Below are 27,790 nucleotides of genomic sequence, written 5' to 3' on the forward strand. Positions count from 1 at the left end.
ATCTTTTACAGTTTTGGTTTCCTAAAAATCTCCTATAAAGTCATACTTGATGAAAATTTAGTGCAATATGGGTAATAAACTTTAAGAATATTTATATTCATTTACAAGCTTACAAAGATGAAAATTATCCTAAGGTTTTGTGGTTTTGTTTGATTTTTAATTAAAGATAATCTACTTTAAGGGAGAGAAAAAACTGTGTTAATTTTTTTTAATTTAACATGCACAGTGGAGCTTTCACATGCAAGGAACTCAGAATTCAAATACTAACTTATGGTAAAGCAATAAAATCCTTAATGGAAATTCAAGTGCTTGCTACAATCTTAGTAGAAGTCAAAAAAAAAAGTCACAGTGTGATAAGGCTGGTGTGACAATAAACTCTTTATAAATGTAATATGTAAGAAAGTGTCCTCTGTAAAAGAACTCAAGCTCTTAACTACTGTACTGCACCAGCCTGATTTTAAGAAGGTTTTAAGTCCAACCCTGACATCTACAACCTTGGGTGCTCTCATGAGCAGAATTCTTGATTTAAAAAAAAATCTCCAAGAGCAGGTAGGCCGCATATTCTAGAAATAAAAATCTATTAACTTCAAGAAATAGATTTTAATTGAAAAGTGGCTGTACAATAAAAACATGTACTTGAAAATCTGTTCAATATTTTAGTTTTAAAACATACAAGGGAATACTGCACAGAGTAACTGCAGAGTAAAGAAGAGATTTTTGAAAATTAAATCCATATTTTACAAATATAAATGGTGTTGGGTGTTTTTAAGCATTGTGTTTGTTGGGTGTTTCAAAATAAAAACTTTCCTTCTAGGGAATGGAAGCAGTTCTTTCCTAATAAGCATGAGATCAAGTTTCCATCATACAGGTAGTAATAAGATCACCTTGATACCACAGTACAAATGTACACTGCACACAATATGGAAGTGCAGCTCTGTGCCCATTTCCTGGCTCATCCATACGCAGAGACTGACTTGGCCAAGCCAAGAGGCAACAGCTGCCTGTTTGGTGACCAGTGTACCCCACCTTCCCCACAGTGAGTGCACTAATTTAGGTCCCACCTGTGCAACCCCCCAGCTTTGCACAAAACTGGTAGGACATTTGTGTATTTAAAGCTTCTAGCCCTCTGCTGAATTCTGATGGAACTGAGTACAAAAGGGAAAGCAACAGATAAGCACAGTCCAAGTTTTATCTAGAAATCCAAGTAGGAAGATAGACCAACAAAGAAAACAATCAGCACAATAACTTAATTCTTTGTTAGAGGGGCTTCTCATCTTATTTAAGATCAAGGACGTCTAAGGAGATGACAGTCATTTAGCTTGTGTCTTTGTAATTCCACATTGTTGTATTACAAAACCCTTCAAAACCCAAGAGATTTGGTCTGCGTATTTTGGGAATACACAAAATTCCGCTTCCATGATGTTCCAAGCCAAACATAAGGCAAGAAGTGGTGAGAGATGGAAACAAATGACAGAACACAAGCAAAGAACTGACTGGAATTAATGAGGAGATTTGTTTTGCACTGAAGAAATTCACACTTTACATCTCTAGAAGAGTCTGTAACAACATTACTAACAGCTGGGTATGCAACAGCACATTTTCTGGAAAAGCACAGATTCCTCAATTTTAAGACAAAGTATAGGAATTCTTCCAGTAAAGAAAAACGTCAGGTAACTTTATTCCAAGATCAAATAGATTTAACAAAAAAACCCCCTGATTTTCTTAATAGGAATGAGTCTGTCAAAGATAATAAATAGAGATTTTAATATGATCTATATGAAAAATCCATGTATGATGATATGGCAAGCTTTACAAATGCTGACTCTGATACTCACCCTAAAGTTGTCAGGAGAGCTTAGATATAGCTTTTCCCTAATGTCTTCTGGAGCACCAGCACAAAGCCTGTAAAAGATATGATAATTCCTCTCTTCTTTGCCTTGCACACAGATCCTAGATTTCTCCAGAAGGTAGTGTGACACAAATCCACCAACCACCGAGTTCTAGGAAAAAGAAATATTTTTCTGATTATCTGAATATTTGTTGGATTATTTTGATATTCAGGTTTTCAATTTACATTTGCCTGATCATGACTCACTCAATAGAAACTGCTCCAAAGACGATTAAAATCTATCTATACCTAATACATATTAAGCCTAGGAAAGAAACCATGGCCTTTACCATTACTTCTCTCCCTAGCTCATGTATTATATATACATACACTCTTCTTAAAGGAAGGGTCTTCTTCACCCCAAAAAGCAGAAATCCATAGCAGAATCTCAGGAGTTACAGCAAAGAGCATCACTACAGCCATCCTTACACTTACTGGATGGCAGTGCTATTACTACCTTTTCTAGTTGCATTTAACTGAGACTCTTGTAAAATAAAAGGAAGGTGTTAAAATTATAGAATACATATTTGGACAAGATCTTAAACAAATTAATTATGACACAACATTTTATTTCCAACACTTGCACTTCTCTTCTGAGAAGGAATTCTAACACAGATTTTGAGAGCCATTTGTTATCTGGCCTATGATAAAATTTGCTGTGCCTAGAGAAATCTTAATAGCAAGGAAATTCCTGAACTTAATGGCCATTACAGGAACTAAGAAGGATTTATTGACTGACAAATTTGACTACAGTTATGCAGTCATTCACTTATTCAGGAGGTCTCAAGTCTGTACTCATATCACTTTGAGAAACCAGACCTAATAAGGTGACCACAAAGTGAGGTGTGATGTCCTGTAAAAAAGGGGCTCAAGTAAACAGGCTGATCTTGCAGTGGAAAGCTGAAACAAGCTTTGAAGCAGTTTCTGAAGATACTCGGAGGGCTATTTGCTTCAGCTTAAGTAATTAACCTGAAACACCATGTAAGTCTTGATGGGTAAACTGACAGATCATGAATCCATCATTTCAAGTAAAAATTTTGATCCCTTCCATAAGGGCTTATTAACACAAACCAGACCAACAGATAAAGGCTCTCTATCCAGGAAGGAATTTCGTTATTTACTATCTGAACTATTAACAAAAGCTCTGAAGTTAAATTACAAACCAAGTGATGAAAACTTAGGAAAAGGCCGCAAGCTCAAGACCAGATAATGAGCTTTAATTCTGCAAGAAAAGAAACAAAATCTTGCAGTTGGTCTGTCCTCAATCAGAAGGATGCAGAAGCATGTATGTAATCTCCACAGAGAACATCAACAGGAGTCTTCAGCTTGGACATACTGACCAGCCATACAGTCATCCTTAACTGTGGAACGTGTGTAGACATATGCCACCCAAACACCACTATACCCAAAGAAAATTTTTCTCAAAATACACAGTTGAATAGTATTCCTATCAAAAAACCAGTTTCTTGACTTCTGTCACACAGATTACTATGTGAGGTCCCAAAATTTCATACAAATGCATTAAAAAAATCAGTAATTCATTTGAAGTTGAAATACGTTCATATCCAATACGCAACTCACGCTTACTTGTGCATCAAAGGAATGCATGAATAGCTAACAGCAAGTGAGTTAGCCTTCATCCAGGCTTTTTTGCAATGAAGGGACCCATTTTTGATCTTTTGTGGTTGGAAGCAATTTTTCTACTGACTTGCCACTGCGTTCCAGTAATGAGACAGTACAGTGTGGCTCTGGTTTTTTTTTCGAAGTGACACAATACAAGCAAAATCTGTAAAGTAGGACACTGGCTAGTTGCTGCAAGACTAATAAGTACATTCAACCTTCTGCCAGTCTAGTATTTCCATTTTATGACAAAAAAATCATCACTGGTTATCTGTAACAAAATTCCAGTACCTTTTCATTGAAGTGAATTTCAACAAACTTCCCGAAACGACTGCTGTTGTTGTTGCGAACAGTCTTTGCATTTCCAAAAGCTTCTAATAGAGGATTTGCTGTTTAAAAAAATTAATTTTTTTAGTGTTAAAATTCAACCAAGAAACTACCGAAAAGAAAGAGAAAACAAATATATTTAATCAGGGAACTTATTTGGAATAAGGTTTGAAAATTAAAGGAAAAATACTACCTATTAGGAATAATCAGTTTTAGAAATTATACTGGATATATTGTGGTGGAACATAAATTGAGTACTTAAATACCAGGTAATACTGCAAAGTACTTGAATCAATACTGCAAGAAATTCAGACAAATGCCAGAAATTATTCAGTGATGTTCTTCCACAGGATGTAGGTAAATAACTGATATATAAACTACATGAGACAACACAGAATTTGACACTTCCCAATTAGTTTTTATTCATGAAATCTAAACTACCGACTTATCCTGCAGACAAAAATGCCACTTAAATGTCATGCATGCAATGTATAGATTGATAAGGGAATTAATAAATATCATATTAGAAAAGTGTGTTGACTTCAAAAACCACTTAAAACTGCCCTTTCAAATTAGGTCAATTAAGTGACTGACTGACTATTTTATTTTTTACTGGCTGCTGCTTTTCAGCACATTAAAGTCCACACAGAATGAATGGCAGCAAGCAATCTAATTCTCATCTACATATAAATACACACCACAAACATCATGCACAGTTTAAGCAGTTTGAAATTGCTTATTAGTTATTAAATAGAAGGCCTCTGAAAGACTGCATTTTACTAGCTTTGAAGATCAAAGAAAAATAGTTTACTGAATCATGTTAACAATAAACCACTAAAAATATCTGCAAGATATTTTGAGGCTTCTAGCTGAAAATAAACACTGGAAACCAAGTGAGCAGGAACTCAGATTTAAAAATCCACTGACAACCATTTAAATATCTGCTCCTACAAAAATTAAAGAATGAAGAAATAACATCAATGCTTGGATAAAGTGTGGATGATAATGCATCATGTAATAGGACATGAGAATTAACTTTTTTAGTTTGGCTGTATTTTCATTTTTTTAATACTTAAAGCTTATGAAAATGCAAATCTGACTTCTTACAAGATCTTTGATAACTATTCAGGCATTTTAGGTAATATTAAGTTTTAAAGAAAGGATTATGAAGCAAGCCAAAAATTGCACGAGGTCTTTCAGCTAGGCTGAAGTTCCTCTAGCAATACATATGCCATAAGCATACTTGTTAAAATCATACCTAAAAACCTTCAGAATTCATGCATCAGATGCTGTTCTAAATTAAAAAGCCCAAACTCTTTGAGGAATACCCACAAGTACCAATTAATTTGCATCAGGCATTATCCAACTCTTGCCCAGTTTCTGAGTGCCTTTAACACACAGTGGATTTCACTAAGAACCTGGTTTAAGCAGACCTACAGCAACAAGAGATTAAAGCCTGCAGTACTACTCTTGAATAAGTGGTTCAAATTTGAAAACAGAAAACTTTAAAGCAAAGTAAGTAATTTTTTAAAGAAAAAGACACAGAGTCAAGAAATTTCAAAATAAATTTACTATATGCTATAGAGGACTAAAACTGATGTATGAGGCTCTGTTAGGCTGAGGGTTGTTTGTTTTTGTATTTTCTCAAAAAGCTATTTTCAGTTCAGTTAGGAAGTATATGTAACATTAAAGAGTCTCAATGAGGATGTTCAACAGAGTCTCTTTTCACCTGGTTTGGGAGTCTATTGTAAAGATAGATACAATCAAAGTGCTAATCTGAATTCTGTGGTTTCTGACAAAAATGATGTAACAGAAAAATGACCCAGAATCATAATTTAAAAGAACTTCACTGCTTTATTTGACTTTGAGAACTTGATGGTGAGGAAGAAGAATTATATTTTCCTGGTACTAACAGACAGTAATGAAAAAACATAAAATCGGTCCTTGCAGATTTTATGCAGTTTAAAATTCCACCTTGGGTACTATCTGGAGTACATCAAGTTCAATTCAAACACACATGTAAATGTTTTCTAGATCAATGATTGTATGATACTATAATAAATAAAAATAAAGTGAATCATGAATAAAAAAAACGCAATTTTTCAGAACCTAGGATCAAGGTAAACTACCTGTAAATTATGCCCTAGAAAGTCTGATAGTATTTCTATGCTAGCTTTTATTCACTTGCTGTTGACTCACATTTCTGAAAAAAAAGTAATGTTGGAACCTTTAGTTAAACAAAAGAAAATTCATTACCTTCTACAATTCTATCATCAATATCTTGGCCACTACCATAGGATTCTGTCAAATATCTGTAAATCAAGATAAAAATATCAGTATCATTCATGTCAGGTTACCTCAATTAAACATGATTTAACATGGCTGTGCAAAAATACTAGCCATTTACTATAGGGAAAGTATACTGATTTTAAGTTTCAAATACATATTCACTTTAAAATAAGCTTTAATTTTTCTTTAAATTTTTAGTTTTTCTTTTTCATTAAAACAAAAATACTCTTGCACACTTCAATTTCCTTTTTCAATATTCCAAGGCCTGCTAGAAATTTCTTTTAGACATGCATATGAAAATTACCATTTAATAGAAATATAATCAAACTATTACTGTATTGTCTGTATTTATTAATAATCTTAGTAAGCACATAAGGTTTCATGGCTATTTGCTGAATTTAAGACTGCTTCCATGGATACAATTTCTGTATTCATAACTATCAGTGTTAATAAAAATCCACATAGAAATGGTGAGGATAAGAATTTGCAGGTGTATAATTAAGGCAAGATTCAATTTAGTAGCTGAAGAAAGAATTTGAAAATAAAACCACAATGTACTTGCTCCAAAGTTCAGGTCTTTTTTTAATTTTTTTTTTCCCTGCACACAGGGCATGCTTTATGGAAATTCACAGGTGAATCTGGGACAAGTTAAAAACAGTTCTTGAAAATGGGGCCTTCCAAAAAACTTCAGAAGCACTGGAAGAGCTGTACTAGTACCTTTTACTTTCTAATCACACAAGGGTAAAATCTTCCAGCTTTTAAAACTCAATTATGTTTTGTACATGGACTCTATGGTGGAGGGTGGTGGGGAGAAGCAACAGCAGTGATATTCGTCTGTTGTGTAATGAGCTCTTCCTTTGCTGAGAAGCAGAAGAATAATCTCCTTTAAGAGCATCTCTCATGAGATATTCCAGTTCCTGCTGTCTTTTTTTGTTACTCTTAGCAGGAATAAAGTCAGGATGTCCCCTGTAGGAAATCATTACCAGCACCTTGCAGTAATTCTTGCAGCTATCTATGAGAGGCTGCACAAGGGGCAGAGCAGAGCCGTATGAAGGACAGACAGACAGTTGTGACAATTCTTCACGGGATGTGGAAGATAATACTTCTACTGTACATAAATACTAGAAAATACATGACGTTAGGGAAAAGGGAATTAAAGATTTATAGAGGGATACAAGTCCAAAGCGGGGGAAGGGAGCGTATTTCCACTGCCCGCACTGTGCTTCCCTGCATAATCAGGCCATCTATTAGATAGGTGTATTTAATGGAGCAGTTCTTTCCAGTTACAGTGTTCCAGAGTGATGAAAAAACATTAAAGGATAATGCAAATATGGAAGCCAGGCTGATATATGTCAGCAATATGGCTTCCACATAGTTTAATACACCTGATTTAGTATTGGTCATACAGGAACATCAATAAATAAATAAATAAATAAATCTCATTATTCAGTCTTATTCAGTGAACTAGGGTAAAGCATATTAGCATTCAAAACCCTGGACACTCAAGCAAACTAAAAAAAAACAACCAACCAAAAAAAACTAAGGGAGAACACAGAAATACACATTTACGGCAAAACCAACAAGAAACAGTTAAAATGTCTAGTTATGTTTTTTTATCAGCCACAATACCAGATGTGCAATACCAAAATGACTGCATCATAGACCATAATAACTACATGATGTCACTACAATTGAGTTAAGGTTTCTGTGAGTATGTAGCTGTTTCTGCGTATTATCATGTCAGCATTTAACTCATTTCTTGTAATAAAGTGCACGTAGGAGCTAATACAAATCTTACTGAATTGTATCATAAACCTACTGATTACCTTAGTTTGCTCTGCCTCTATGTCAACTAAATGCATAAACACATGAGATTCACATAATAACTTTGGTCTAAACACACAAACCTCAAAACGAATTTAGTGTTTTCTGTCTTGCCAGCTCCTGATTCTCCAGAGACTATGATGGATTGACTCATCTTAAGCACTTTCATGTCGCGGAATGCTTTATCAGCTTAAAAAGAAGAATACAGTTAACATGACAAAACTTAATACTCAGCAGAACTGCAAGGATAAAATTAAGCTACAAAGGAAAAATTAAAATGTAACATTTTCAGGAATAAAAACTAAATCTCCAGAATTGAATGCCTTACAGTTTATTAAAGTCTGTTTCCCTTTTATTTATACTACAGTAGTAATTCTTCCAACACTGACATATAAGAACTCAAAAGTCTCGAAAACAAAGGCCTACTAAACTATATCCAGGATAAAACAAAACCAAATCAACCATCTAGAACTAATTACATGTATTTACAAAATAGTAATCAATGTTATTTTTATTTATTTTTAACAGGGAAACTTTGAGTTGTACTTTGCAACAAGCAACATCTGAAGAAACTTGGAAAAACTGTCTCTTGTTATGCAACTGGTATTAAACCCCAGGTATTTATACTTTTGATTTCAAAATAAAAGACAAAAGAGTGAGAAGGCTTTTAACAAGTCAAACTTTGATTATAGTTTCCAATTATTTTTTATTTTCAAGTGACTGAAATCAGATTTATGCCATAAATAACATTTCAGTGTACTTTCTGTCTACAACACAAGCATATAAAAGGAAACAGTGTTATGTGCTCTGGCAACATAATATAAGGCAAAAAAAATTACTACACTGAAAGACAGTGCCAATCATTTTTATGCCTTTTTCACTTATAAAATTTGAATTTCTTGATTTCTTTTTTATTTATTTTAGGTTTTTTTCAATGGTTGCAAATTATGTTTTTATACCACTAAGACTTACAACACTGGAAGTGCAGAAGAATTCTAACAGGGTTGTCACGGTTGCTAATTTCCAAGTTCTTCAAACGGCATCTCAAAGATAAGAAGCTTTGCAATTTTAGCCATTAGTGGTTTTATTTTATAAGAGTTCAAAATCCATTAATTACTGCTAAAGGTAGTAATTTGCAGATAACTCTGAAGTATTCAACGGGTTTTTTTTAAAGAGGCAAATACAGGCTCAGTACATACCAATTGCAAAAACATGCGGTGGCAATGTTCCCAGCGATCTACCCTGGTACTTTTTAATAGTATCTGAAGAATAAAACTTAGGTATATCAAAGTATGGATTGACTGCAATAAGAATGTTGGCGACATAGGTCTGTGAAGAAAACAATGAACAGTAAATTATTAGCCAGTATCCAAGCAAGTGGTTAAGAGCAACTGTCTATTATTGGAAACTATAGCCTCTGTATAACAATTGCGTTTATGATTCTCTCCAGCTAATGCAAATACAAGACAGGATATATTTTCAGAGTTCTTTTAATTATCTTCTCAGCACTTCTGTGAAATTATCCTGGGAAAATTTCCTAATCATCGAGCTGTGGAGTATGTCCTGAATCTGACCTTTCTTCCAACCTCCTTTTAAATGATTTCCTATTGTCTGCATTACTGGATCAAGGACAGGACGCCAAAATCTCCTGTTCAAAAGCGAATAAACTAGACTCGTGGATAGCATAACACACTGTCCTCCAGTGAGGAGGATAGCTTTTCAATATCTAATGGAAGCAACTCAGCAGGAAGGACTGACAGGATCCTGCCTGGGAATGCATTCAAGCCAGGCAATAAAAGCATTCACAGCAAAGAGAAAATTAGCTATAGCTCCTTCCACAGAGAGAAATACAGAATGCAAATGTTCTCTCACACAGAGAAGGAATTTGAGAAGAATCTCAGACAAAGACTGCTTTTTACCTTTCCATAGGATAAGGAAGACTGAAGAGAGGGGGTTTTTTAAATGTTTCTGAGAAAAACTCTCATCGCTTGGTTGTAATTGCCAGATTACATAGAGGGAAGAAGAAGGGTCAGAATCAAATTAAAAATCAGATTTGCAGGAAAAGATCTGAAGAAAAAGAGATAAATCTTCAGCCTGAATACCTTATTTGTTTTGTTGTTACTGAGAATGCCCTAGAAAATTGAAATTTGGACACTATTGTGATACATTAATAGAAGGCTGGAACACACAATATATGACGTTTCTTAGATGGTTCTATTTTCAGCACTTATTTCACCGAAGGAAAACTTTTCTTCAAGAGTTGCAAGTACTAATATTAATTTTCCTTTTAATGACAAGATAAATATTGTCAACCAAGATTTAAAAGAAGGCATGAAACTGTCTACAAGAGAAAGGTAGTTAAAATATAAACTGGGAAAAAAAAGGGTTTTTTTGGTTTTTTCCTTCAGAAAATACACACATTCTGGAAAACATATTAGTAGTACTTATTTACACTGAAGAAAGGCTTTATGAACAAAAATACTATCCTACCCCATGATCAGTTCATATTCAAAATTTTACTTCCTTGGGGGGTTTTATTGTTTGGTTGGGTTTCTTTAAGGATTATTTTTCCAGAACAGCATTCAAATGGCCGTTTTTATTTATTTATTTTAAAGCTGGTGCTTGATCTTGAGCCATAAAAAATTAAAAGCTATGTAAATTAACTGCAACAGAAGAAAACAATTATACTTTCCTTTACATTTATATAAAAGGGTTTAGCTAAATTAATTTTACAATAGTATGCTAAAAGAAAAGTTGATTATTTTAACACAGACACTTAAAAATATGTAGAACTGTTTTGTATTAACCCCTGACAGGTTTCTATTAGGAAAAAAAATAAGAAAGAAAGAAAACGCTTATCTTCTGTTTCACAGCTGTCAGTGTCTGGGCAGATGGCAAGGACAAAATGTAATTTAGTCAGAATTCATTAAGTACAATTAGGCAATTTGATAGCAATATAAAAGATTAAGATGGACATCTGAGCTAGGAGGTGTCAAAGAAGGCACCTGTTTGCTTCGTTCAAAAATAATGAAGAAAGAAAACCATCTTTGTTAACAGTGAAATAAGTTACCTGTAGGAACATTTGTGATACAGTGCTGTGCTTTGGTTGCACATGAACAGTCATGTAGAGAAAAACCTATTGCTCTGCCTGCTAAAAATTAGCTGGCAATAATGTAATAAATGTGATTCTGATCTCAAAGTATAATGTAAGGGGAAAAAGGGAAAAAAAAAAGCCTACAACCTCAACCTTTCTATGTTAGCAGTTCTGTTATAGGGAAAAAAACAGAATTGGAAACACTTGGTGAACTCTTGAAAGGACATCTCTATTAGACTGGTTGTCATGACACACAGTACTTACGTAAATTCTGTCCTTACTGTACCGAACTTTGATATTATGAAGGAGAGTGGCTTCATTTAGATACATCAGGGAACCTGCAAGTGAAAAACAATCACACACCATTAAGAGCTCAGGATTACCTTCATGTACAGACAAAAAGCTAAATTTTGATTTAAGGAGATTTTTCTTCCCCTCTTCGTTTACAGTTTAATCCTATCATTTCTTTACACTGTCTCGAGGCAGAAGTAGTGACTCAATATACATTTTAAAAACCACAGACCTGCTCTTAACTGTACAACTGGACTTACAGAAAGCTGCTGAACAAAGAGTCAGACTGCAGGAGCCTCAAATACAGGCTCTGCTCAGTGTAAGCTCCTTTAACAAGCCTGTCAGTCAAACACGGTGCATCTGCCTTCATACCAGCCTCTAAGCACAGAAACTGGTGCCTACCAAAATCCTACCAATGACTGTTTCCTTCCTTCCAGCTCCCCTCTCCAATCTCAGCCACAGTGTCCCCAGGCTAATGCCACCCAGCTGACATTTGGAGTAATAGCTAGCTACTGGTGATTTTTGAATTGATGGATATAAACATCTAATCAGGATCTGGAGGCAGCAGCAGCAGCTTCACACCAGGCACTACCCAACCTTCCCTGCTTCAATTCTGAATTTTGTTAGTACTAGGCCTCCTCAGAGAAACTGTCAGGGAAAAAAAAAAGCTAACACACCAAAACCTAGCTATATTTTTCTCCTTTTGCTCTTTAACATAAAACACCTGACCCTAAGATTAGCTCAGATGGTTAGAGCATGGTGCTACTAACACCAGTGTCATGAGTTTGATCCCTATATGGGCTATTATTCAAGAGTTGTACTCAATGATTGTTGTGGGTCCTTTCCAGCTCGGAATACTCTGTGATTCTGTAACTGCTGAAATGTTACAGGCACCCATAGAAAGCTTCAGATGGTACAGGTTCACATTCCAGCAAAGCTGGTCCTTGTTTTCAGCTACAAAGCACTGGAAAGTGTCAGCAGCCTTAATTACAGAGGTCATTTCCAGTTCCCACTGTAACACTGTTAAAAATATTATCCCTAAACCAAATGAGGGCATTACTCATTAGACAGCCTCCATTTTCAAACATCCTCAATCCTTTTTACCTCACTGCTTAAAATTCAAATGCACAACATTATTCTGCATAGTTAAAACTGACTGACTGCCATAGTGATAAAACTTACAGTAATATAGTATAAAAACTTGTATACATCCAGCTACTGTGGATGGAGTAAGCACTGCGCCATTAATGTCCTTTCTATTTAAGGAAAGGCTGGACGTGGCACTTAATGCCATGGTCTAGTTGACATGGTGGTGTTAGGTCACAGGTTGGACTCAGTGATCTTAGAGGTCTTTTCCAACCTAATTGGTTCTGTGATTCTGTAATAGTAACCACTACCTTGCACCACACGCAAGGGTCACATACACACTTCTCATCTATAATGACCAACAAAGATTGTTTCAAGTTGAACTGATGCCCTTTCTCAAGGGCTGCAGCAGCAAAAAAGTATTCTAACTTATTTACACAAATGTGCAAGAAGGGCTGCCTATTTGCATGACCTAAAGTCAACCTGCCCAGCAGCCACCTTGCCCCACAAAGATACCTGAAGTTCAGTAAGCAGCTCTTAACATCTCCTTCAACACTCCTCCTGCTGAACCGAAATATAGTGGCAAAGGAAAATGGGAGCTTCTCAAAAATATCTGTGTTTTTGTTTTCCAGCTTTTACCCTTCCTCCTCCTGTGGACTGAGGAGTGGCTGTGGCTCTGTCCCCTACAACCTGCACTACACTGGCCTGAAGCAAAGTCAGGTTCACCAGCCAATTGCAGCCTCCCTTTGGCTTGCATAGCTCTGCTGAATAACAGCCCTTCCTTCCATTACATGACTAAATACAGCTTTGTTTCAAATACCTGGAATCATTCCCACTTCTCAAAGGACCTTGTAGCTTCTGGTTTGTTCAGAAGAAACCACCTTCCTCCAAAAAATCCCTTGCACTCCTATTCCTGTGTTGGCAGAGGCACGCAAGGCATGCTTTAGCTTTACCCTAGGTAAACTCTCCCTTTGGATTGCGACAGCCTGGAAATCGTGGCTGCGCACAATTCCTTCATGAAACAGCAGGCTGGTGGCCCCCATCACCACAGTTCTTCCTCTGCCACCATAGCAGACACACAGTCCCCCACAACCCCACAGTCATGGATAGCTACAGCAACCGAGCACAGACACCCGGCACTGCACAGCAAGACTTGCCCTCCCCTCCCCAGGCATTCTCGGTTCACATGGCTGAGAAAATGGCACTGAGACCACAAATTGTAGGTCTGCCTTCACCTCTTTTATTGGGGTCATCCCAAGAGAAAGAGACATTAAAAGGAAATGGGCCAGAAACAGAAACTCCTGCTTGCTCTAATGAAAGCTGAAGTCTCCTTCTCCCCTTGTATGTGCCTGGGAGGGGACAGGGTGGCAAAAAATTAGCAGACTTCAATTTGAAGTAATTTGGATTCTCAGTACTGAAATAAGAAACTATTACACAGTGATTGTCTATGAACAATCTTAACTGTAAGAACCTCTCAGGGTTTGCAGTATGTTTTAAAGGAAACTGGTAATCATCCACTTTTTATTAGGTAGCTTATCTAAACAGCAAAGGACCCCAGATTTCACTGTGTCCCCAGTGCTCTCATTACAACTCCTCATAAAAGGAGCTATACCTGCAGACTCAGTGTGCAATGGGAGCTTGCTCCCCCGAGGGAACGTCACCACCTCAAGACATGCAAACTAAGCCTTATGTCAGCAAATTCAAAATGCACCTTCTTTAGATTAAATCCTTTAGAAAAGGCATCCATATCCAGAGGCAAAGGAAGTCACTGGAGAGAGAGAATTCTGAATATTCATATGGCTCATGTCTAAATATAACCAGTGTATGTATGTGTATTTAGTTGTCCATATATTTACTTACACACACACAAAGTTCACGTAAGTCAAGTGAGGCACTAAAAATTGAGGAAACGTCAACGTCAAATTTACTCACACTGTCTCTCCTGCACACACCATGAAGCAGGGTTTCTACTGAAAATTGTTTTATGAAGTAATTGCAAGGCTCTGCATCTGTAGATCTGGGGTTTTTTTAACAGTCTTATCCAATACCCTGTCCTCATACCCACCTTTCAGGATGTTTTAGAACAGTATTATAAACACTCAGTATAGTTATTTTTCTTAAAAATCATTGACACCCAACACAAATGCTCTCTGACAGAGAAGGAAAATGAATTTTGGATTCACACATCCTGCAAATGAACTGCAACTTGTGACCAGCAAGGCAGAATATGTTAGGAAAATAAAAATAATGTTTGATACAGAAAGGATTATTGAACAAAGTATTTTTATCTTCTACTCAGGAAGCCAAAGAAGATATTTTCTCTGACTAATTTAGTTGAATAGTATTCTGTTGGAATCTCAAATTATTTCCATAATCTCATTCCAGATTTCAATTCCTTGACTAGGACACAGAGGTGTCAGGACATCTCAGTAAAATCACTGGGACAGATGTACACGTTAAGTGCATTTCCCTAACAATCACCATGTACAGAGAACACAGATACCAGCTTTGAAAAGTTTAAATCCACATCCTGTTTGCAAAAATATAACCAGCTGGGAGCAAGGTTATCAGCTTAGTTCTAATGACACTGCACCATCTAAGTCAGATCGTAAGACTCAGATATCATCTTTTTGTTTCTTGTGGAGAAGCTGTAACAGCTGTATTTCCTGTCATGGGACATAAATACTAAACCCAGGACAGAAACTGGGGTTACATCACCTAGACCAGACCCCTAGCCTCTGTTTTAAATGAAGAACAATAGGAGATACTTTTGCCCACTATTTACAAAGTCATCAGTATTTTCACCAACGAGTGAACACTATAGGACATGTTTATAAGACTTGCATTCATCAGTATTCAAGACCAGAGAGGCTCTGTGATTTGCTTGTACAGTGCAGCAGCAGAAAAATATTTGTTTAATAGTTCTCTAAAAGCTGATCACAGCAGCAACTCAGCTTTCTCAGTAGTCTCTTCCTTCTCCCCAGATTTGACAACTGTTTCCATCCACCTAACTATCAAATATTTAACAAAATAAAAGCCCTGCAGATCAACAGTGATGTTTATTACACCAGCTCACCTCAAAACTCCTTCTCCACCAGCACTCCTGTATCCAGTTCAAGTCTATCAATTTTCAGTGGTCCTGATAGGTCCCAATTCCCATCTCCAGCTTTGGGAAGGTAATCTTAAAACTTATTTTCCATTACCTCTACTTCCACAGGAATGCTATCTGAGAAATTCCTTAAATGCAGGAAAATGCTATACAATACAGGTGCTGATAAAGACACTGTCTTTGGCCACACTATAAAAAGTACAGTTATACCCATAATGCTGAATGGAGTATTTCTGAAGTCAAGTAACAGTTCTATATGGAAATTATGTTAACTATCCATTCCTCTAAAGCTTTCAAATGAAAAATAAAAACCACAACAAATGATATTTAAAATGTGCTTACTTTAAGAAGTTTAAAGGACTAGCAAAGGTCATACATAAATTCGTAAAAAGATGACAGGGAAGAAACAGAAAGCTTGTAAGGAAATAATATTCACTTCATTGCAGATATTTTTTTCAAATGCATAATTTATTTTTAAATTCATAACTTACAATTATCTTCCACATCCTTTTTGCTATCCTCCTCTGCAGGAAACACTTGACTGATAGCAGCCTGGAAAGTCTGTTTGGTAAGAAACATTAACATTGTCAGAATTCCATAAACCAGAAATACAGCTCAAAGACATCTCATGCAATCATACAAGTGAGTGCACTGTAATTGTGCATGATTTAAAATGAAGTCACCAGCTTTATACTTCAGAATTGGAAATTTTACTGAGTTACTAGATGCAGACAAAAAGCTGCTGCATTTCTATTACTACACTACATTATAAAAAATGAATTCACTGTAATATATATTTTAGCGCAATAATATTTGATCCTCAGGTCAAAAATTGCATGTCATACTGTGCAATACAAAAAATAAGACTAAAAAAAGTACTGCAAAGGTAACAGTATTATAAGTGACACACAATTCCCTCAGTTTTGCAAAGAAGAAAGAATAAAATGCAAGTCATTAGTTCAGTCAAAGTACTGTGCTGTCATTATCATATGCTATTTTAAAACATTCCTACTTAAAATAATCATGTTCAATACATAATATCCTTTGTACCACCAAATACTGTAGCTTTGGTTGTTGTTTATTGGGGTTTTTTCTTCAATAAATCAATACTACAGTAAAACAAGACCTTCCTTCAACCCTTGTATTCCAGTTATACAAAACGACCATTTATCAAGTGTTCACATCCAACTGGAAAAATTCATAACAAAAGCAACTTTGTTTCTTTATTCATCTCCAGAAATCATCATTTATATTGCTGTAAAAAGGAAGGAAAAACATCCAAGCACACATGCATTACAGCATCTGCACAAAAATACCTATTGTACAAGGCAGATTTTTAATTATACTTTTTTGTTTACTGTAGTAACAGCTTGTTTGAGCTAGCGATGAATGAACAAAACCCCTGTTGTACCAATTAAACACGACAGCCACCGTGCCGCTGCAGGCACAGGCTCCTTCTCTCCGTGGAAATGGAGACAAGAAGTCTAGTCTAATATTTGAAACGGCAACCAACTGGATCTAAAGACTGAACTTAATAAACAAACATGTTTGTTTGTTTAATATTGTACTCAGCAAGGTAGCCCCATGAGAAATATCTCACAGGGAAATTCAAGAGAAAGACAGCAACTTGTTTCATATTTGCTTGAACACAACAGTATGAGAGCTCCTGGGGTTTACACCATCATTAACAGCCACAAATTCCAACTCTCTTTGAAGTGGGAAGGGTTAAAAATGTCTCAGAGCAGAACTAATTACTGCCAGACAGAAAACATCAAATCTACAATATCCCTTCCCTACCAAGTTATCATAAAGTATGCAATTTGTAGTCATAATTAAGTATATTTTGTCATCTCCTTATCAGAATCTAATGCAGAAAAATATGTTCAAGATGTTTTCCTAAGGGAAACAAAGCTGCTTGATGACGTTGGAACATCTGAACGTCCATCACAACAACTTCCTCCAAAATATCCTTTATCAGAGTTTGTCAGGGTCATGGAAGCCTTCAGCGTCTTTACCTACCTCACAAAGACCCCTGCTGCTATTCAGAGTTTTAGCAGAGCAGAGATTCACCACACCCTTTCCTCCCTCTCACAGTATTAGAGTAACTACATGTTATCCTAATCATTTTCTCTACAAGTTTGTCAACAGTAAAGGTAAATCTTGTTTGGTAAAGATGTATTTGAATACAACGGTTCCCCACATAATCAGTTTCCTGTACGTGAAACAGTAGGAAAGTTTAAAAATAGTATAACCAGGTTTTCAAAAATGTAACTTCACTTCTTGTTCTTGTCTGCTGATGTGTAAACCCAGTAACAAAGACAGGAGAGAATGAATGCTATTCCCAGCTATTCTGTGAGACTCTTCATAAACCTCTGATACTCAAACATTTCTGGAACTAAAGTTGGCCATGCTAGAACTATCCCAGAAGAGGAGGGGCTTTTTCAATTTCCTCAAACTCAGCCTTCTGATTAAAGATAAATTTAAAGGAAAAAAAGAAAAGAGAGAATTCATGCTGTATCATCTCCTCCATTTTTCACTCAATGTAAATTGTGAATAAATTTCTAGAATATTTCAGAGATGATAAAACAAAGCAAAATGAAGACTTACCTGAAAGCTAATGTTTTTCCATTGAACTTTTTTAGACAAGAGAACGTAAGTATAGTTTCAACTATGTCATCAAAATAATTCACTGCTGTATGTCACAGTTGGAATACTGCTTTACACTAGGTAAGGTACTTGTTACGTAGGTAAGTATGATAGCTAAATGTGCAGACCTCCAACTACTAAAATCTAATATTTTAAATAGAAAATGAGCAAAGTATCCCAGATCTATCAATAAGAAAATATGCAAAGAAATTCTTTACTATATTGTCCCATTTTTCAATTTTTTTTAAACGATTATTTTAAGGAAAAAACGCTTCAGATACTTGAGGGAAAACTTTTGCATAAATCATAGCTTAGGACAAGCTTGTTCTAAGAAAGTGGAGAGGGTATAAATCTTAGGAGACAATAGAGTGGTCTTAAGAAGCAAAACAAGGTTTAGGGGGTTTTGAAGGGGTTTTTTTGTCATCTTTGTAATGAAGCAACCCTTGAAATCCAATGGCAATCTTAACTACTCTCCCAGAAACTAGATGAGTGAAAAAAGATATCTTTCCATTCAAGCAGGATCTTCTTTCTACCATGTAATCCAATATGTGTAACCATGCCTTCCTTTATACCTTCCAGATACAGACAGCAGACATCCCTACTCTCAGCTGTATTTTACAAACCGACCTACAGCAGTACAAGCCGTGTGTTAAGACAGACAAGAGCATGTCTCACTTGTGCAAGCAAGTTGTGCTCACAGTTAAAAAAAAAAAACAAAATAACAAAACCACCTTAGCTTGAAGCCCTGAACTTTGAACATTCTGATCCTTACTTTCAAAGTACATTTATTGCTTCATACTTAGCTGGGAAAAATACCTTTCTGGTTATTCACAGCATACCAGAGCAGGTGGCCCATAAAGCCCTCCGTGACCCTTCAGAAGTGGCACAGAGCCATAGGTGTCTCTCAGTCGATGGCAGGAGGGGTGTCAGTGAGTGTCTGCAGCATCTCACACCTTCCCAATGACTGCCAGAAACTCATGACTGACAATGCTCTAAGAAATGCCTGCCCCCCACTCCTCAGTGCTCCGTGGTGCCCGGGACGGCATCTCAGGGTACAAGCCTTTCCAGTGCATCTCTTCCTAATCACTCTACTTAGATTTGCTACCTCCAGGAAAAGAGTAAATTCCCCATTTGGCAATTTCACTGTCATCTGCCTTCTCCCTGTTATAGCTTCAAGGAACAAAAAGATATATGCAACAGGATCTGAGGCTATGAATCCCAGTATATTCAGAAAAGAACACTCTTAAGGGAGAAATGAAAATGCAATACTAGTTGAGTTTAACAGCTGGTTCCCTTTCTACCTGACTCCTTCTTTGTACACCAGCATGTGACTGCAGGTGGGCCATGGGCCAGGACTACCAGCTCTGGTACCACCAATCGAGTTTGGAGCCCATTCTCAGGGCAGGACTCCAGCTCTGTGTGGGACCATGCTCATTAGCAAAGCACTCTCCAGTTTCTCTGGCTTTTTTCCAGTCCTGGCATTTATAAGCCTTGCAAGCCAATGATCTAGTTTTTGGGAAGAGGTTCCTATCACATAACACATGCATCCTCTGTTCCAGTAAAATGCTTCTGCAGCTCGCAGTACTGTTCTTCGTGCAGGGCAGGCTGGGTGACTCAGATCCCCACCTCCCCACTGTACAGCCTCTGCACGGAACTGTAAACACTTGGGGAAGGGCTGTGGTGCCCAAAACTGCTCCTACTGGGGTTTAAGTGAATTGGTGTGATAGACCTCCACAGAGTCTGGACTGGGTAACGTGGTTTCACAATATGAAGTAACCAGGCACCACAATGGCCTCAGCTCCTCTGCCCCCCTTCCACTGGTTGCTGCCATCCTGAAAACTTTCCACTTCTCCATTTTTAAGTTGGATCTGTTCTCTGACCTGGTTTGGGGTGTCACGCACAGCTCGGCAGGCGCAGCTAGGAGGATGGCACTCTGCTGTGCCAGAGCTGGCGATGGGTGGGGATGGGAGGGAGGGGTTTAAGACAGGGTGAAACTGCTGCCTTGCAGCATTTACTGCAATTATTGACAATAGTGTCATAAAAAGCAATAATCAAACACATGCATACACATTTCCTTTTCAGACTGTGACCCCTGGTAAGCTACCAGTGCCTACAGAGAATACATATGACATGGTAATGACCCAGATTAAAAAATAATAATAAGTTACACTGCCTGGATATGTTTACAAGATCAGGTTACTCCTCTCCTCCCTGTAATTATCATGAGCAACCCTGGAGCTGCTCGATCACGCATTCTTGCTGAAGAGCACTTCTGAACTACCATTTTAAGAAAACAAAATGATAATGAGTATTAATGCTGACTACTTCAAATGAATGACCTAAGTGCACAAGGACAGAGTCTTCTTAAAAAGATAAAAAGCAATGAGAAATGTTTCTCTAAAAAGAAATAAATGACACCTTGAGAAGACTGAGAAGATAACCAAGAAAACATTTTACTCCACCAGTTAATATAAGGGTAATTAATTAAGTTTTCTAGTTAAAAATATAGGACCATAGTCTCTACAGCATTTAGACTGTGAAGTGTTTGTTCCCTTAGATGAATGAACATTAGGCTCTTAATTGATCTGCTTAATTTAAAACAGTCAGCAGCAGAGTAACAAACTCTCTAGACAAAAGAGATTTTTTTTTTGTTAAGAAAACCATGAAACAAAATATTTGTATTTTAGGATCTTTTTTTGTTGTTTTGGGGTTTTTTTTAAATTATATATGGTCCCTGAAAGGAGCACATGTTAGAAATAAATAGTGACTCAGAAATATCCTTAACCTTATTATTGTTTCAATGTAGAGGCTTTTGCTCTTTATCCCATCAGGACCATTTGGGAATATAAACAGAAATAGCAGTGGGGGTGAAATTTATTTAAGTAATTTTAATATTAGCCATAGATTTGGAATATTTAGTACCCTTGTCTGAATAATCCTGCTCTTCCTCAAACTGAAGAATCCATACTACTACTACAAAACCTATAGACTTTTATCTCTCACACTCAAAAATCAGATGTTACACTTTGTATTTCTAAGGAAGGCAAAATCAACTTCCTCTCCAAGATGCACAAAAAAGAAAGCCTATAAACATTCCCCCTAAAGGAAGGACTGCTGCATAACCTTTTGACCTGTGACAAGGCATTCTCTACTACTGCTGACATAAAAAAAAGAAGTTACAAAACACATTGTTGTCTTTTTTACATCCTTGAATATAGAGAAAGGACAAAACTATAAGAAAGAGCACAAAAAACATATTCAAAAAGACTGAAATCAACTTTTGAAATGGTGCTGATCTTATTTTAGCTCGTACAACCCAGGAGTATGACCATTTGAATTAGGATAATTGAGAGCTACAAGGTGCTTCCTGTAAAAACTGACATTTAGTTACGACATACTGAGTTGGAAAGATGTCATGATAAATTAAGCCATTGGAACACCCTAATTAGGATGAATTTCGTCTTCATTTAAAAGTTACATTTATTTTGACTTTAATTTGATGCAGCAATTCCATAGGACCTTTGTTTGACATCGTATTACTTTTCAAGGTACTTGAGTTAAGAGGATTCATCTCTCAGTCTTCATCAGTCTAATAGTATCTAATCCTAGCCAGGGCCTAGCACATCCCTGTAGGACCCTTCCTATGCATGTAAGGGAAAAGAGAGAAGCTAATCTCAACAACAGCCTCTTAATCAGTGTCTAACTGAGAAAAATAAAACATACAGTACTGAATCAAATGGCTACGGAGATTCAAACCTCCTCTTTCATGAGCACATACTCAACGCACATGCAGATAACTGACAGAAAGTACACGGTTCTCATCAGTGTGAGGGGTCATTTGCAATACAAGCTAAAGCTCAACAAAGATCCTTAGCCAAAATTAGAACAGAAAACTGATTTTCTACTCCTTCAGGCTGTGTGCAATTGAAGATACTGGCAAAGATCTGGCCTAGAGGTAAGGTGGTTTCTTGTATGTTTTTTCTCTTTTCCTTTTTTTTGTGAGACACTTACCTTGCCTTTCTGATTCAAAGGCTCAATAGTTAAGTTGTCAGGGCCAATGTCCACAATCATCCCCATCTGAAACCCATCAGTTGGGTGTGGAGCCCAAACGGGCTTCCCATCTTCCATTGTGGGATCTATCCAGTATTTCCTGTAAGAAAAAATAAAACTAAAATTAATTTGTATACAAATTTAATAAACCATCAGGATTTACCTCACAGACTTTAGTTTATTATGTTTATTTCTATTCTTCAGTATGAAAGGAGACAGCCCTTGCAGACTGAAGCAAATTACAACCCGCAATGCTTTGCCTACAGAGGACACCCCTTGGGCTTCAGCACGGAGAAGATTCAAGACCAGAACCATTTCTCATGGGATCCACACACTGCTCCCTGCAGCTCTTTATCCAGCTTCCCTAACTTGTGAACCAAGAAGGGAGTCTATCTCATGATCAAATTAGAAGTGCAAGATAGATTCAAAGCCAAGAATATACTAGGAGTGTGTATATACCCATATATGGATACACATGTAAAGACACACACATATGCATGCAGTGGGTCATATGACTAATAAATACTTGTCTGTACTTGATCTGGTGTACAAATATTTCTATTTTTGCAACAGCACATGTTGAGGCATATGAGCAGAAATCCAGTCTCTTGGCATTTGAGACAAATGAATGTGGTCACTCTTTTTGTGTGGCTGAGCATATGGCTTTCAAATAACCCACAAATATATTTGGTCTCAATTGATTTATCATCCTGTAAGTCTTTTAAAGGCTGATCCTCCTGATACTGTAATATTACAGCTCTTCCTCCTAAGGAACTTTATTTTCTATCAAAAAATGACATGAAAATTGTTTTGAATGAACTTTGATGTGCAAGTGAACAAGATGCAAAGGCCAAGATACTCAAACCTTATGCTCCTCAAGTTATACAGCTAAATAAGCTCCCAGTTACAAAGGAGGATTTGATTGCATGCTATACTCATTGAGCTAACCAGGAAAGTTGCCAAGGTTGGCACACTTTGAATGGCTAATGGTGCCATTTTAAATATGCTGAATTGGTCCCTTTTTTTGTGTGGTTTTGTTGTTTTGTTGTTTTTTATTTTTTTTTTTTTTAAATCTACTTTATAGTCCTTACCCTAGTAAGAACTGAGTCCACTCAGCTTAAAAGGCTCACTTCTCCTGGCTGTTCCTTATTCCCCTCCAAAACTCATTCACATACTAAACTGACATGTTTTAGTGATTCCAAAATTTGTAAAAAGTAATCTCATACCACCAAGGTGTAACTTGCCTCTCTCAGAATGGAAGAAACAAACCTGCTAAGCAGCAAAGAAAACACTGGCAGCAAACTCTAGAAGTCTAAGGAAAGCTTGGGAAAGTGTCCCACATTTTTCTTTTCCTATATCTGAAGAAAAAAGAAGATCCGAAATTTCTCACAAATAATGAAGGCTTCAGACCCCTTTGCCATAAGCAGCAGCAAGGAAGAAGAGTAGTTGGCCCACCAGAAAGCTGTACAACTAGGAGCAGAAAAGGACACTCTTGCCCCTCAGAGAATCTGTCAGCACATGCTGCATGACCTGCTTTTTACTGCCTCCAAGGACAGGTTAGAAAATTTTGAAGAGAAGGAAAAGCCTGCCTGTGATCTCTTTGAGAATGCTGCTGGTCTTAGTTAACAGCAAGCTGTCTTGTTCCTTGGCAACTTTAATGTGAAATTACAGAAAACTTGTGATTTACTTTTCTCCCATGAACAGAGCATATAAACGTCTTTTAACTACACACCAAGTTATGTTCTAAAACCTGCAGTATCACATTTACTTCTGCTTACTTCCAGCATTTTGCCACAGCCCATGAACTCTACGAAACAGCATCTTCATCATATGTTGCCATCACCATATGATAAATCCTGTAAACAACATCTGTATTCACTCACAACTGGCTGTTGGCCATTTTTTCTTTAGTTTATGGTACTGAAAAAGGATTTTTTTTTTCCCAGCCAGACCTGACCTCTAGATCCAGCTGCCATCGTGGACATAGTTGCTAAACAGCTGAGTTTATTTCTGGATATAACCAAGCCTTCATTTCTTCACAAACCTATCATTTGCTTTTAAAACGCTAGTTCAAAATAGTAGTTAAGCGATATGTCACACAACCACTAAAAACAAGGCTGTCTTTTACACCCCAAGTAGCATGGTCAGGGCTCCGGACATAAACATGTCACACGAGAAACAAACCCTAAAATTACTGCCAAAATTTCAGCAAAAGTTACAATCCAACCTCCCCAGTTCACATCCAGATGCTTCTGCTTTGTTCACTGACAGGGATTTTTGCATTCCTACATATTCTTAAGGCTACTTCATACTTTATTAATAAATTATAATAGGGAAGCTGAAAAACTCCTCTTGAAGGACAAAGCAGTGATTGAATTCAACCACCACCAGGAAATGCAAGTTTAAGAAAAGTACCTGAGGCTTTGCAAGCATCTAAGAAGCTATTGGGTGAAAGCAATCTAAATACAAGTGAAGAAGTTATTCATGGGACAATTACTCTTAATAAACACAGTCTTCTGGCTGAGTAGTGACATAAAACCAGTTGTAACATTTTGGGTTTGGCACCACTCCATCTCTGTCAGCTGGGACTCTGACAGGGAGCACATTGAAATTGGATACAAAAACCTACCAGGTATTATCTGCTCTATTATTTACACCCCCATCTGATGTTATGTGCCACTGCCTTGAGACAAATGCATGAAGCCTATTCCCCAACAAGCTCTTGAATAGCCAGTTTCCAGACCAGCATTTTACAGTGAACAGAAACTGTAAGTGGGAACAAACTTTTTCCCAAAATGCATCCATCTAAATCCAGTCTACATGCAGTCCACCATATTGCTAAAAGAGCACACTGTTTCTGAAAGCAATGAAAGCAAAGAGACTCATGCCCAGGCTAAAAGCTCTAAGGCAATAAATTTGATAGCAACAGCACCAAACACAAGGAGTCGCCAGAATGACGCTTCCAAAAAAGGAGACCAAAGAAGTTATCTCCCACATTTGTATTTGTATATATGCACTCCACGTATATTAAAGTAATTGATTTTAAGCTGCTAGATCATTTTGGTCTCCACAATTAAGACATCTCCAAAATGAAGAAGAGAATTCACACAGGTTATGCTTAGAAGTGGGAAGCCAGCTGCCCTTTTCTCTTTCTACAGTCCATAGAAAGACATCAGGAACCTAGTACTGGAGTTTTCCTCTCTGTTGAGCAGGAGAGGGATAGTAATAAAATATGCCTTTGCCTGAAGCCGGTAAACTTAATAGCTATTCCTTCAAATGTCAGATTTTATTTCCTCATAATTGGTACGCAATAACAGACCTTGCCTTAACTACCAGTAGGAGTACTTAACACATTCAGCACTGGCTAAACACTAGAACTAGTGTTCAAACTACTTGCAAGACAAATCACTGCCCAGATTCCAAGAAAAATACCCACCAATATTTCTGTAACTTTTTTCTGCACTATTATTCCCCTTTTTGGAGAATGTTTAATGACATTATTTCCACAAAAAAATTATCTACATAACGAATTGAGTATATGAAACAACTAAGAATTCCTCAGTTGAAAGTTGACACACTATCCTCCCACTTACGTTTACATAGGTAGTATTGATTTTAAAAGAATGTAATACAACTACATTTGGGTGTTGTAGATTATTCAAAAGGAAATCAAATGCTACCATCTGGTGAAAGAATTCCACAAAGGCAAAGTATGGTAATGCAATTCTAAACTTGTTGCCAGAGCCCAGAGGCAGGCATTTGCATGATCTGATCCTACTTACTATCCTATGAACAGTCTGCTATACCAAGGCACTGTACTGATTGCTCAATTAACTAATTAAAACAAATGAAAAATTAGAGTTCATTAAACAACCAACAGTAACTCACTAGAATGGCTAAGTCCAAGGAAAATAAACTAGTTAGAATAGGTATAGTAGTAAATTATCACAGTAAAACATCTAGGTTGTTTTATACTAAAAATACCTTGCACTTGTGTGTTTAAGAGCTGCTCAAAATTCTGCTGATTACAGCAGGCGCACGAGAATGCTCTGGGAATGGTCCTGTAAACATAAAGAAGAGACCAGACAAAAAAAACCATTCATGCATAGTGGTAGCTTACTGTCAGACAAATTACTTTTGCAACCCTAGTTTACTGATCAACTGAAACTTCTCCAAATCAAAGCTCAAGCAGCATGCAGCACTCTACTGCAGGTGACAGTATTTCAAATGAACTGCAGATATAGCAGAGATTTATTTTTATTTGAGCTCATTACAATCCATTGTTTAAGTGAGTATTAAACTGATTCTGTTTTTATTATTTACTTTTCCAATTCACAACAAAACTCTGCTCTAACACATTCTAGTTTATCCATGTCACACTGCAGCTTTTTCTTACCTAAAATAACATCAGCAAGGTAACTGTCAAGCAGAGACTTCTGCCAAATTGGAAAAGAAGAAACAGACTGGACTACAGCACAGCACAAAAGTACCTTCAAAACCAGCTTGCTTTGAAAATCTCAATCTTGACTTGTTAATTTTCACTACCTTTTGTAGATGTATGCATGTAAAATAAAGAGTAATCATTCCACATCTGAGAACTACTAGATAAAAACTTCTTTTAAAGCTACCTGCTCTGACTGCTTGGGACAACTTGAGCACAACAGCTGAGGAAATTATTCTCATGGCATGCTCATTTTCTTGCGTATTTGCATGTATCAGCATGTTTTCAATAACGAGCAGCCAGAAACTGATTTCTGTAGTATTTCCAGATGAACCACTCTTTTGTATTTGTATTCACTTCTATTTAGCATGCACATTGGAAGTACCTCCTCTGCTGTTGTATTTATTATTCAATAAGAAAAGACAAGACAGTCCCTCATGCTTAAAGCAAAGGAGAAATCTTATTTTCTCTACATTAAACATGGCAATTCCTAATCAGTAAAGCACAGCTGCAATATTCCATATAATTTCTGAAAACACCTTTGCCTGGAACATCCATGCTCCTGGAAGAACAAATTTTAAGGAGCAAAAGAAGGGGTGTGGTAACGACAGGATTAGCCAAAGACCTGCACAGCTTCCTCTAAACCATCTCACCTTCCTGTGTGTTAACTGCTGCTTGAGCCATTTCACCCCAGCTACCCTCCTGGCTTTGCTCCCTGCTCCTGCCTCCTCCCCTGCTGACCATCTTGAGAGGTACTTATACAGGGCAGGAGATGGTCTGAGTAAGAACAAGTACTTTGGAAAAAAACCATACTACTTTATCTGCAAATATTTAAATGGCTGTTGCATCAAAATAAGCTGTTAAAAAGAAGGAATTCAATTAATGGCAGGAAATTTCCACTACAGCAACTGAATGCTTCATGTATATCATCATCATCATCCTGAAAATGAGGTGATACAGGCATTGCTCAAGAGCCATCAGGTTTGAAATACGTTTCATGCTTTTTCAAATGCATCATGTTCAGTCAATCAGCACTTTTGTACGTATATGCACCTTTCATATAACAAAAATGTAGCCCATTAAAAAAACACCTCTTGTAGGAAGCTTATCCAACATAATTTGTAC

At 36.9% G+C, this 27,790-nt stretch overlaps 1 protein-coding gene across 4 annotated transcripts in view; it reads right to left on the bottom strand.

Annotated features, from left to right (window-relative positions):
* The window catches only part of MYO6 (myosin VI), a 105,409-nt gene that overhangs the window by 53,051 nt on the left and 24,568 nt on the right, over window positions 1–27,790 (bottom strand). For all 4 annotated transcript variants that reach the window (XM_039567850.1, XM_039567853.1, XM_039567852.1 and 1 more), the window contains exons 2-9: window positions 22,186–22,324; window positions 16,020–16,089; window positions 11,307–11,380; window positions 9,148–9,277; window positions 8,032–8,137; window positions 6,092–6,147; window positions 3,800–3,897; window positions 1,836–2,000 (exon numbers count right to left, since the gene is read on the bottom strand). In XM_039567850.1, the coding sequence (XP_039423784.1) occupies window positions 1,836–2,000; window positions 3,800–3,897; window positions 6,092–6,147; window positions 8,032–8,137; window positions 9,148–9,277; window positions 11,307–11,380; window positions 16,020–16,089; window positions 22,186–22,302 (816 nt within the window). In that variant the 5' untranslated portion in view covers window positions 22,303–22,324. The remainder of the gene's footprint in view (window positions 1–1,835; window positions 2,001–3,799; window positions 3,898–6,091; window positions 6,148–8,031; window positions 8,138–9,147; window positions 9,278–11,306; window positions 11,381–16,019; window positions 16,090–22,185; window positions 22,325–27,790) is intronic.

Source organism: Corvus cornix, chromosome 3, assembly GCF_000738735.6.
Source record: "Corvus cornix cornix isolate S_Up_H32 chromosome 3, ASM73873v5, whole genome shotgun sequence".
Classification (NCBI taxonomy): Eukaryota; Metazoa; Chordata; class Aves; order Passeriformes; family Corvidae; genus Corvus; species Corvus cornix.